Source organism: Adiantum capillus-veneris, chromosome 11, assembly GCF_014529385.1.
Source record: "Adiantum capillus-veneris isolate H3 chromosome 11, ASM1452938v2, whole genome shotgun sequence".
In the NCBI taxonomy this organism is placed as follows: Eukaryota; Viridiplantae; Streptophyta; class Polypodiopsida; order Polypodiales; family Pteridaceae; genus Adiantum; species Adiantum capillus-veneris.
Window position 1 is genome coordinate 23754768 of NC_140941.1, and position 13011 is coordinate 23767778.

The following is a 13011-nucleotide window of genomic DNA, read 5'->3' on the forward strand; positions in this document are numbered from 1 at the left end:
TTTTAAAAACGTGTGTCCAAGCTAAAGGATATCCCAAATCTCAAACTATAACAGTGGATTGTACTCCTCTAGTCCACCTTTTAGCTTGTGACAGTCCCTTGCTTGATGGGAAAATGTCAATCAGGAACATGGAAAAGGCACCTTTTTTCAAAGGAAAAAGTGTTTCTTTGAAGAGCCTCATCAAAGTACTTCGTGTAGGCAATATGCTTGCTAAAGACAAGACTTCAGAAGGGCAGAGTTGGTGTTGTAGGCACTCCATAGAGACTCCTGCTCATTTGCTTTGGTTATGCCCACATTCTCGGGGTCTTCTTGCACCTGTGACCTGATGCTCCATGTGAAATTCCCTTTTGTCCACTCTGGTAAGTGGTTCTGGATGTGTGGCATCATCTTACACCCTTCTTAGGATGCATCCATTTTCTTCACATGGGTTCGGTTTTGGGCGTGGTGGTCCATTTTCAGTTATGGAAATGATTATATGTTTCTTCAGTCTTCTATTGCGACTTTGTGACCTCTCTCAAAAAACCAGTCCAGCTCTGCTACCTCAATGGTGAGATATCTCTGTAGACATTCCAGGTGGTCTTTGACAATTGCTAGTTGCATGCCATCTGTTGCACCCTCTGGGTGTTGAGTTATTGCCCACCCATTGTTCATTATCTGTGGGTTTTCCCTCTCTTTGAGGTTTCCAACCAGTACCCTATAATATTGTCAGAAAAAAAATTGTGTGTGTCTCTCTCTATATATATACAACTTAAATAGACAAATGTAACCTTCCTAGATTGAAATCAAAATTTTCATTAGCACCTGGGTATCTGTCAATCAAGGGAATACCCTTGAATGTGCGTGAACTTCCAAAACTATCTATCTTCACATTTTCAGAAAAAATAAAAATGTATTTTGCATGTCTGTTGCTTTCCTCGAGGTTGCACTAAGTTGGTGGTTTGTTTCACGCAGACGAATGGGAAAATTTTCTTAAAAGGCTCGATATCAGTGAAAAGGCACTTGCAGACATACTGCAAACACCTGGATCAGACCCTGGAAAGGTGGTCTTGCAAACTCGCTTGTGGGCTTCATATCGAGGCCAGACACTTGCAAGGACAGGCATGTGTGCACATTTTGAAGTTACATTGAAATCAGTAATTTGTTTTGTGTGACTCTATTTGTACACACGATAAATGGTATATTGTGTCTATTGGATTCGCAAGAGCTCTTCTTGTCTGTATCTTTACAACAACACATCCAAGTCCCTAAGGTGCTTTAAATCACAAGAGGAGACCTTTTGATAGTCCGAAGGGTTATTCATGATCATATTTATATTACAGTACACACTCAAGTCCTTTTGAAGCTCCTAAGCTGCTTTAAATTACTCTGATGGCAGTTCGTGGCATGATGTATTATAGAAGGGCTCTTCAACTCCAAGCCTACATGGAGGCCTCAGGTGTGGGATATAAAAATGCATTCTTGTGTGAAGTCAATTTTCGTGCACAGTTTGACTTGAATTGTAATCACTTTAATCAGGTAGTACCGATGAGGAAAAAAACGCAAAAGCTGAAGCATTAGTAGATTTAAAATTCACGTATGTTGTCTCGTGCCAAATTTATGGGGAACAAAAGACCAGCCCTAAAAAGGAGGAACGAGAAAAAGCCAAGGACATACTTTACCTAATGAAAGTGTAATTCTCAAATTCAAAATGGGTGAAGCTTTATCATGTCTACCGTTTAATTGGATGCTGAGAAAAGGACTTTCACTTGGTAAAGATACTGATTGGTCTTACTTCTTCAAAACAGCTATGCAGGTTTGAGGATTTCTTTTATTCACAGCGTGGAGGTTTCTGGGAATCACAAAGATTACTATTCTAAGCTTGTTAAAATTAATGAAAGTGGCCAAGATCAGGTATTTCATCGTTCCAGTTTCTAAAAAATGTGGACAAAACAACTAGGTTTGAATTAAAGTCTTCGTCTTTTTAATAGGAGATTTACAGCATAAAGCTTCCTGGCAATCCCATTATAGGAGAAGGAAAACCAGAAAATCAAAATCATGCCATAATATTTACTCGTGGAGGGGCATTGCAGACCATTGATATGAATCAGGTTACTTTGATTTGGAAGAAATATGAATTCTAATTGTTCAATTGCATTTCATTTTCTATGAATGTGCAGGTTTAGATTGCTCTCTGGAATCATATAACTAATGTCATGGTTGCAAGTCATTTTCTGGCGTGTTGAGATAGTAAATTTATATTTTCGGAACATTATTATAATAAGAATTGTCCTTGCAAATGTTTGTACACAAGAGTGTGTATGCTCCAGTAGAGCTCTCTTCATGTGCTAGATACACAGCCCTAGTTTCAGATAAGCAATCCAGATGTACTATCTTCTAGTGGATATAGAACACCAGGGCTGGAGGGAGAGCACTGAGTTTAGTTGGAGAGTCTCGAATCATTCATGGCCCCAATGCAGGATGGGTCAGATAGAGGGCTCTAGTAAAGCATGTGACTGCCTGAGTGAGCCAGCTGGTATAGCAGCCATGGACAACTCCATCACCCAAAGAATGGGGATGCTGAATAAAATTCAAATTTGGTACAAGAGGATTTTGCATCCTGAGCTCTAAACCTCTTTCCTTCATGGTAGATGTTATTACAAAGACCCAACAAAAAGGGACGAGGCCGAGAAATAGATCGCAATCTCCAAGAAAGGGAAAGGCAAGGAAGCAACCCCCACACCCACCATCATTAAACATGACGCTAGAAGAGGAGCAAAGGAGGCGTATGCGTGCCTTACATGTGAGGATTTGTGGCCTCAAAGACCAAGATAATATTGATGCAGAGGTAAAAGAACTCATGACTATGATGGGGGTTAGTGAGCCGACGCGTACGAGAGCTTGGAGAGTGGGCAATAAAAAAAATGGAAGCAATGGGGAAACCTCGAAGGAAAGGGCACTTATCCTTCGTTTCCCCTCCATGGAAGCGAAGGACTTTTTGAAGAAGAGATCAACTCTTAAAAAGACCGGCATCTTTCTCGGAGATGACCTCACCCTCTCGCAGATCGCTCATGTGCATGAGGTAATGCCGGACATTAGAGCGGCAAGGGAAAAAGGTAAGATTGCTTTTTACCAAGGTGATATTGGAGCGACGCTCCACATGACGGTGCGAGACCTATGGGACCACACTCAAAGTTGCTACTTGGAATTGTAATGGATGTCTACGCCTTGATGTAGGTGCTTTTGAGGATAGTTTTACTGGGAGGGACATCATTTTCTACTCTGAGACACATCAGGCTCCTGGGCGGTCTATGCCATATGTCAGCGGATACAGATGAGAGAGCTTGCAGATAAGAGACTCGATCAGAGCACAGAGGATGGGGCTCAGGGGGAGTGGCAGTTTTATTCAAGGAGGAGTTGCAGCCATTGATACATATAGCCCATAAGGATGAGCAGGCTAGGTACATGTAGGTGAGATTAAGGGCAGAGACATGCAGATATCTCTACATTGCTATCTGCTACTTTCCTCCGTGTACGTTTGTATATGCACCACCTAGAGGACGGTCCCCTTTTTCTGCTTTGGATGATGACATATGGTAATTCTCTAGGGATGGTGACATTATCATCCTAGGGGACTTCAACGCTAGGACTGCCCATCACCAGACAGTATTTTATGATACTTCAGAGGAGATGTTGAGGGAGTTGGATGTTGCAGAGATGGGCCTATCTAGAGTATCATAGGATGTGGAGCATACTGAGTATGGACGCCACTTGATAACATGGGGATTGCACATGGATTGGCCATTTTGAATGGCCTACAGAGATTTCCCATTGTAGGAGGTTTTACATGCTTTCCACACAGACATGGAACCAGCACAGTGGGTTATGTCATGGCACAGATGAGCTTTATCTCTAGTATCGAGGACCTCATAGGTGGACCCATACCTGTTGGTGTGGCAGTAGATCATGGCCTTGTGTCGGTGACCATCTCTTTCCAGTTTAGTGTAGCACAGAGGCCACGGGTAGCAGCCCCTTCTCGCTACACCTTCACATGGGAGACAGACTCTATCTACATAGATGGGATCTACAGACGTCTATGCACTAAGGGGCCAGGGCGACCTCTAGAGGAGCTTACTACTATATTGACACAGACATTGCATGATGCAGCAGTAGAGGCATACCCACACACCCATCCTGAGCAGAGACGACGTTCTGAGAGCATGCCCCACAATAGCTAGTACGATGAGGAGTGTCGTGAGACAAGAGCTAGACTTTAGAGGGAGGTGCTTTTGGGAGACACCACTCACAAACATTAACGGTCGACGCCTAGTACGGCGGAAGAGGAGGGTATTTTTGGCTCAACTAGAGCAGGATCTATATCAGTTATTCTTGAGCCAGGACTCGGATGAGGCATGGCGACTCTTTTATGAGCATTCCCCCCTCCTTCCATTACTTCTACAAAGGCCGGGCCAGTACGCATCATCTTTGTACACAGTTCTTGGACAGCCGTCTCTTCTCGACCCGCCCAAGCCATGCCCACACACGTGTTTTTTTCACCGCTAAGATGGTGAAGAAGTCCATTAATAGGATGAGGACTGGGAGAGCATATGATTATGATGGCTTAGTGGCTGAGCATTTATACATGCCACGGATTTGCTCGCAGAGCTTCTAGTAGTTATGTTCAACCGTGCCATGTGTGAGGGCTTGCCTAATACTTGGAGCTTATCTACTATTGTACCTATCTTCAAGTTAGAAGACCCTATGGAGCTTGGGAATTATCGCACTATCGTGATTCGACACACATTGGCACGGTTGTACGCATCCATTCTTGAGCAGCAACTGAGTAGATGGACAGAGAGGAAGGGTATACACGCTGCCAGGCAGGCAGGGTTCAGGAGAGGTTTTTCTACTCTTGACCACATCCTGACACTCAGAGCCATTATTGAGAAGGGTAGATCACATGGGAGATGGATCTATTGTAGCTTTGTGGGCTTCTACAAAACATTTGACACAGTGCCCAGAGCTAGATTGATGCACAGACTACAAGAGATCGGAGTACCCACAGAGTTGATTTGGAAGATCGTGGCATTATACAGGTCAGTAGTGGGGCATGTACGTACTCCAAAGGGGCTATCTACATTAGTTCACTGCACTATTGGGGTGAAGCAAGGCTGCCCGCTCTCTCCTACTCTATTTGGTATGTATGTGGATGAGGTTTCTGACTATATTGAGAGAGATGGTGATAGAGGTGCACAGCTGGCAGGGACTTGGATTCCACTATTGCTATATGTTGATGATATTGTGTTGATCTCTGACTCTTCAGAGGGGATGCAACGTCACTTGGATGCTTTGCATAGGTTTCCCCACGACAGTGGTTTGTCTGTCAACCTTGGTAAAACCAAGGTTATGGTGTTTAACACCACCCCACAGGGATCAGGAGATCAGCACCCGCAATCACATACGGCCATGAGACTGCGGAGTATACAGATGCTTACACCTACCTTGGGGTGGTCTTTAGTGGACCAGCATTTTCATTGAGGAGAGCAGCAAAGACTAGACTGACCAGAGCCTATGCAGCATTGGGTGGATTGGAAAGGATGTGTTCACAGATTCAGTTTCAAGAGCCTTGGACGAAGCTCTGGCTTTTTGACACTTTGGTGGATTCCGCATTGCTCTCTGGTGTTGAGGTATGGGGACCTTCATTGGATCACCACAGGAGGTCAGGTCGAACTAATGGATGGGGAAACATGGAAAAGCCTCTAGTCTCTATGATCTCTCGGCTTCTTAGAGCCAAGGCTTCAGTACCACATGACATTATTCAAGCAGAGTTAGCTGCCCCCCCACTAGTGGTTGAGGCGCTCACCAGATCAGTGTCCTTTATACACCGCTTATGGGATCTCCCTAGAGATAGATATGCCCACCTAGCACTCGAGTCCTCTCGACAGTTAGCTATGTAGGGAGATACAACATGCTAGTATGGGGAGATGACATCATCGTTTCAGGTACATGGGTTCAGTATGGACAGATTGCCCCCCTTCTCATTGGATGCACCCTCTCTGACTCTTACACAATCTGAGATCACCAGGCTCATTCGCCAGGACCTGACTTAGCTAGACACCAGATTGACTTGGATACAGCCGGCATAGGATCTGGGCATGAAGATGGCTTTCTATGGAGACCATCTTCTCCAGCTTACTGAGGATGGTTTTGTGACGAGATCCAAATATAGGGACACCCACTTATGTCATGGAATACGATGTGCTATCGGCCAGATACGTACATCTTCACACCAGCTTTGGGTCGAGACTGGTAGATACAATGGAGTACCAGCAGAGGCTAGGACACACCCCCTATGTCACATGGAGCCTGAGACAGAGTTGCACTACACATGCCATTGCCCAGTTTACTATGAGATACGAGGCCGCTTTCATTGCCTGTTCAGAGAGGGCTTTGGACCACTCTCTAGAGTCATGGGGTATGAGGACTAGAGATGCCTGGGACTAATTTTGCTTGAGCTGCATAGACACAGAGAGAGCCTGATGCGAGGAGAGGCTAGCCAATCCCAGAGACGGATCACAGACTTCTTTAGAGCAGACAGTAGGCAGCCGGAGGAGTTGCTATCACAGCAGAGCACACATTCTTGTCACACCAAAGGCACGCTGATCGATCGAGCGATTGAGCTAGGGAGATCCAGACGCCCACGACTGCGGAGGACTACACAGCATCGACGGAGGCTGCATCAGAGGATTCGGATCACTTTGGCCCAAAATGCACAACGCTCGGTCAGACTACTGACCATAAAGGAGATTGATGAGATCCACAAGCTATTGATGATGGATCTCCTGTGATCTAGCTCTTTTCGAGGATACACCCACATTGTGTTGTAGTAGCCCTCATTCACTACTTTCACCACCCTACTCATATCCTACACATCCCCAGCTAGCTGCTTAGCTCACATGCAGCATTTCAGGAATCTATAGTACCCCTTTTTTTTAATATATTTTTATTTGCAATACTCACTCATTGTATTAGATTCACCGCGTTGTAATTGTTTGGTCTCATAGGTCATTTTGGCCTTTTGAAGATGTTAATATAACATTTCATCTCTTGAAAGGCCCTATAAAGCAGTTGGGTGAAAGGGAAAGGGTATCTCGTGATAGAGGCCAAAAAAACCACGATAGAGAATGAGGGGCATTGACCAAGACTCTTCAGGGAGTTCTTTGAGCATAAAGTAATAGTGCAGAATGGTCTCATAGGTCATTTTGGCCTTTTGAAGATGTTAATATAACATTTCATCTCTTGAAAGGCCCTATAAAGGAGCTGGGTGAAAGGGAAAGGGTATCTCCTGATAGAGGCCAAAAAAACCACGATAGAGAATGAGGGGCATTGACCAGAACTCTTCAGGGAGTTCTCTGAGCATAAAGTAATAGTGCAGAATGGCAATGTTGGCGAGGGGATGAAGGCTGGAATCCAAGCAAGACCGCCGGCTGGACGTGAAGAGTATCGATTTTGGAGAGATAAGAGGAGGTGTAGGTAGGGGCAAGGATGAAAGGGGTAAGAAATCCAGCTATGAGGGAGGGAAAACAATGGAAGAAATGAAATGAAATGTTATATTAACATCTTCAAAAGGCCAAAGTGACCTATGAGACCAGAGAGTTACAATGTGGTGGATTTGATACAAAGTCTTGGTAACAAAATAAAAATACTACAGAATCCTAAGCTGCTAGATGTGAGCTAAGCAATTAGCGGAGCTTGTGTAGGATATGGGTAGGGGGTGAAGTGAGTGGGGGGCTAAGACAACACAGTGTGAGTGTATCCTCAGAAAGAGCTAAATCACAGGAGATCCAGCATCGGTCGTTGGCGGATCTCATCCATCTCCTCCATGGTCAGTAGTTTGACCGGGGGTCGTGCATCACAGTCACAAGGGAGGCATCCCCAAGAGTGGGGACGGGGAACAGGGACAGGGCTCAAATGGTTTTTTAGTGTAAAAGAGGGCGGGATGGCAAGTGGGGACGGAAAAGTGGGGACATGAAGCCCAAAAATGGGCGTCCCCTGTGACTATGTTGTGCATGTCAGGCCAAAGTGATCAGAATCCTTTGATGTAGCCTCTGTCGATGCTGTGTAGTCCTCCATAGTCGTGGGTGTCTAGATCTCCCTAGCTCGATCGCTCGGTCGATCAGCGTGCTCTGGTGTGAGGGGAATGTGGGCTCTAATATGGTAGTAGCTCCTCCGGGTGTCCAGTGTCTGCTATGAAGAAGTCTGTGATCCGTCTTTGAGACTAGCTAGCATCTCCCCTCATCAAGCTCTCTCTGTGCCTGCGCAACTCGAGCAAAAACAGTCCCAGGCATCTCTGGTCCTCGTACCCCATGACTCTAGAGAGTGGTCCAAAGCCCTCTCTGAACAAGCAGTGGAAGCAGCCTCCTATCTCATAGTAGACTGGGCAGTGGCATGTGTAATGCAACTCTGTCTCAGGCTCCATGTGACACAAGGGGCATGGCCTGGCCTTTGCTGGCTCTCCGCAGTATCTCCCAGTCTCGACCCGAAGCTGGTGTGAAGATGTGCGTATCTGGCCAATAGCACGTCGTATCCCATGAGGACTCGTCACAAAGAGACACTGGAGGCGAAGGGAAGGCAGCAGCTACCAAGGCGTACAGTCCGAGTTGTCTGAGCTGAATCTTGGAAAAAAGCTTCGCAAAGATAGGATGTAAGGTATGAAGCCAGAAATGAACATGAAATTGTGCTAACCTGGAGGGAGCAGCTAGAGAGAATACTGGCAAGTGTAGGGATATGTGTGGCATTTGATGCACGTTGGACGAGAAGATATGAATGCTGCATCAAAAAGAAGAGGGAATTACATACAGCTCGAAATTATCACTCTTTGGCACGTATGTACTATGCACCTTCCCATGTTTCCTCATCCTTGTCATCATCTCAATCACCCTCTTCACTATTAGAAGCTTTGTAGTTGTTTGTGGGGGACAGGCTGTGGCCTATGCCTCTTCTTTTTGTCACGTTTGAACTCCCACCTGCAGCATGATTATTCATGGTGAATATGCATCCCTTAGTTCATGTGCAAGAGTTTAAAAGCATCCCTACATAAATGAAGCAAGAGTTTTCCCACTTGCAGATCTGTGTCATCCTGTGTGTCAGCCCTAGATCCTATTCCATCTCCTGTATACACACTTTTGAATAATGCAAGTTATGATGTCATTCTTGAAAATTGAAAGCAAGCAGTGTAACTGAGGTTTTTTGTTGCTTACCTTTTCACTTTGTTCAAGTAGTCATGCATATTTTTGGCTCTTTGTTTTGACTCAATATGTACTTTTTATTGATTGCTTAAGGATAACTACTTTGAGGAGGCTCTCAAAATGCGCAACCTGCTGGAAGAGTTTAAAGCTGACTATGGCATACGTAAACCAACTATTTTAGGAGTGCGTGAGCATGTTTTCACAGGAAGGTATCCTTTGTTGGTTAGAGTAAAAAAGTAAGGGGTAACACACATGCTTGACTGCTTCCTCATAAAAAATATGTGTGTACTCAGTGTTTCATCTTTGGCCTGGTTTATGTCAAATCAAGAAACAAGCTTTGTTACAATAGGACAGCGTGTCCTTGCAAGGCCGTTAAAGTAAGTTAAGTGCTGACAGGTCTCTTTAGAAGTGTTCAATTGGCTCTGACTGCTGCTTAGTTTCTCACTTTTTTGTTTTTGTAGGGTAAGGATGCATTATGGTCATCCAGATGTGTTTGATAGGTTATTTCATGTGACCAGGGGAGGAATCAGTAAAGCTTCCAAGTCAATCAATCTCAGTGAAGATATCTTTGCAGGTTTGACAAATTCCAAAAAAAAATTGCAGCAATGGGATCTCATTTTATGGGCAAACTTTTCGAGTAAATGCACTGCTTAGATGATTAAAAGAAACAGCGGGGTTAAGCTGGTGGAATAGCAATGCAATAGTGCATGCCATTAAGGATAGTAGGGGTTCAAACGGATGCAAATTTCTACCCAGCATTTAATTGGCTTACCTGTTGCAGGTTTCAATTCGACCCTGAGAAGAGGGAACATCACACATCATGAGTACATTCAGGTGAGTAGACATATCTCAAAGTTGAAGGATGAAGCAAAAACTAAATAATCATATTTTCCATATCTTTCTATTGGGCACTCAGTTTGGCATGGGCATGGATCGTCTTAAAGGATGTATTAACTGCTCTAAGCTCTGGAGCACCCACTTTCTCAATATATCCAAACACGTCTGGGGTGCATAAGTTTTTCCAGGTGTTCGCACTGTTACAATAACGACACAGCATTGTATAATATACAGCAGCATGCTTGAAATATCCGGAGTAATTAACAGCACTGATTTTTTATTTACCGCCTTACTTAAAAGTGCTATCAAGGATAAGGATTCTGTTTCAAAAATGGATCATAATTTACATTTATGCAGGTTGGCAAAGGACGAGACGTGGGACTTAATCAAATAGCTAAGTTTGAGGCAAAGGTTTCAAGTGGCAATGGCGAACAACTCCTAAGTCGTGATGTGTATCGGCTGGGACAGTTGTTTGATTTTTTCCGGATGCTTTCCTTCTATGTTTCTTCTGTCGGTTATTATGCATGCACGATGGTGACTTCTTTTTCTGCAAATAAATTGTCTTTCTTATGAAATCTGCATTGTCTTGGAGAGTACATGACCTAAAACGATATAGAATGTACTTGCAGATGACTACGCTAGTTGTGTATATGTTTCTTTACGGGAGGGCATACCTGGTAGGCTACTATTTTTGTGTGCAGTAGATTTTCCATAGGTAAACAAGAATATGCTTGTCTGAAACTACAGCCCTTTTTATTGTAATCTTCCACAGGCCCTCTCAGGGGTCGGAGAGTTTCTAAGCTCTCTGGCTAAACATACTGCAAATCAAGCTTTGCAGAGTGCTCTCGACACACAGTTCTTGTTTCAAATTGGAATTTTTACTATGATTCCTATGCTGGTTGGGTTCATGCTAGAGAAAGGCTTTTTAAAGGTAGCCTCAACCTTTGAGTACTTTTCTCTAAGCGTGTGCTATATCCTCCAGTGTTTTTATTCAGTGTTTATTATTTCAGGCCATTTCCTACTTCATAGTGATGCAACTGCAGCTCTGCTCAGTCTTCTTTACTTTTTCTTTGGGAACACGGTCATATTATTTTGCCCAGACTGTGTTGCAAGGTGGTGCAAAGGTACATTTGTACTGTATTTGTGAGTTTCTGAAACAAGGGCAAGGTGCATGCTTAGGGATGGATCCTCAACATTGCCTTGTGCTGATACAGTACCTTGAGACTGGGAGAGGCTTTGTGGTACAACATATCAAGTTTGCACAAAATTATCGTCTTTACTCTCGCAGCCATTTTGTAGAAGCGTATGTTTTGGAGTTATTGTTTTATGCTTCACAAGTCAATTACCATAGAATATCCTACTCATGCTACATTTTTAGCATCTTCTGCAGGTTTGAGATTGTCATGCTTTTGTCGGTGATATGGGCATACGGCTCATCTGGGAGCTACATTCTTCTCAGCTTGTTTAGCTGGTTCCTTGCAATATCATGGCTGTTTGCGCCTTTCATTTTTAATCCCTCTGGCTTTGACTGGCAGAAGTGAGCCTACAGAAAAATGCTTTTCTTTCAATTTTCAGCCGATGTATATTTGTATTCAAGGTTTTTACGTCTGTTTACTGCTTCTAGGACAGTAGAAGACTTCGAGAATTGGACAAACTGGCTTTTTAATAGAGGAGGTGTTGGTGTGAATGCAGATGACAGTTGGGAAACATGGTGGAATGAAGGCCAGGTATGCTGTCTATTGATAACATAAAGAAAGCTGAAATTAGGTCGTAAGTGACATAATCTAACAATTTTAGAAGTTCAACAAGAGACTGCTTGCTTCATTCTCAGTCGTTCCATTTCTCACTTGGAGGGGAAAATTAACAAGTTGCAGGCAATCTCGACATGAAGAACAAACCAATTCGTTTTGCATCTGCATGAAATATGTCTGGATATGGGATGTGGAAGCATGTAGGTGGCATAGTTGACCCTATCCCTATGAGATTTTCCTACGGGTACACTCTGGTTTTTCAATGGTATCTGGAACATAACGGCGTTATTTTGACCACCTGGATAGTCTCCGCCTGATCCAGTGCTGTTTTTCCAATGCTAAGGAATCTAAGAAAGGAGAGTAGAGTTCAAGACAAGACTCTCATAGCTTAAATTTTCCAGGCTTATAGATTGAAGAGGTTCTAGCTGAGAGGTTTTGGCAGCATCGGTTTACTTCGTACTGGTGTGCACATATCAGTAGGATTGGCATTTGATGGGGGTGTGGGATTGGGGTCGGGGAGAGATGTAGTAGGGGATTTGGTGGAGGGTGTGAATTCACACACGCACACGACATGGACACACCCACACTCGCAGGCTGGCTGAATTGCTGTAGGTCTCTCTCCCACGCCATACACACACGCACGCACGCCACACCCACACATACACACACACGCACACACACAAAGAAACCCGCCAAAGCTGTCACAGCTCGTGTTCCGGCATCTTCTCGTAATTATGTGCCTCCTTTGAAGAATGTTGCTCAGAAAAAACTCCCTTGTAATCACAACACTTCTTTGGCAGATTTACAAAAAAAAAAAAGTGTGAAGATGGAATTCGTGCTGTTGAGAGTTGTGAGACGAATAGTGGAAGTTAGTGGAAGGGTGGAGGAAGAGTGAGGTGAGGTAGTGTAGCCATGATAGTGTATATGTGGACGTGGTTCACTTTTCCCACGTTGACTCATTGGAGCATTGAGTCATGACCAACAGGCCTACTCATCGGCTAACAGCCACTATGCTACTAGAAGAGGGCTCGGCTTGAGATGAACAAGTGGTAGCCAGGCCATCAACGTGGCGTACCACCCATCACAGTTTACACAAAACACTTATTCTTTAGAGATGTCTTGGTTCTTGTATACACGTCAAGGATATCCAAGGACATTCAGCTCCAGACAATGAATAACACCTAGGCATTCAATTCGCA

At 44.1% G+C, this 13011-nt stretch overlaps 1 protein-coding gene across 4 annotated transcripts in view; it reads left to right on the forward strand.

Annotated features, from left to right (window-relative positions):
* The window catches only part of LOC147446999 (callose synthase 10-like), a 315061-nt gene that overhangs the window by 277879 nt on the left and 24171 nt on the right, over positions 1–13011 (forward strand). The window contains exons 32-47 of one of the 4 annotated variants that reach the window (XR_015189580.1): positions 952–1098; positions 1376–1435; positions 1516–1669; positions 1785–1890; positions 1968–2087; positions 9318–9433; positions 9518–9601; positions 9686–9798; positions 10006–10058; positions 10419–10595; positions 10691–10738; positions 10834–10992; positions 11072–11185; positions 11276–11364; positions 11452–11598; positions 11691–11788. Coding sequence is in view for 3 of the 4 variants with exons in the window: in XM_086522908.1 (XP_086379034.1) it covers positions 952–1098; positions 1376–1435; positions 1516–1669; positions 1785–1890; positions 1968–2087; positions 9318–9433; positions 9518–9601; positions 9686–9798; positions 10006–10058; positions 10419–10595; positions 10691–10738; positions 10834–10992; positions 11072–11185; positions 11276–11364; positions 11452–11598; positions 11686–11788 (1790 nt within the window). In the remaining variant the exon portion in view is untranslated. Of the gene's footprint in view, positions 1–951; positions 1099–1375; positions 1436–1515; positions 1670–1784; positions 1891–1967; positions 2088–9317; positions 9434–9517; positions 9602–9685; positions 9799–10005; positions 10059–10418; positions 10596–10690; positions 10739–10833; positions 10993–11071; positions 11186–11275; positions 11365–11451; positions 11599–11685; positions 11789–13011 lie in introns of all 4 variants that reach the window. The other 3 variants (XM_086522908.1, XM_086522907.1, XM_086522906.1) reach the window with 3 other exon arrangements.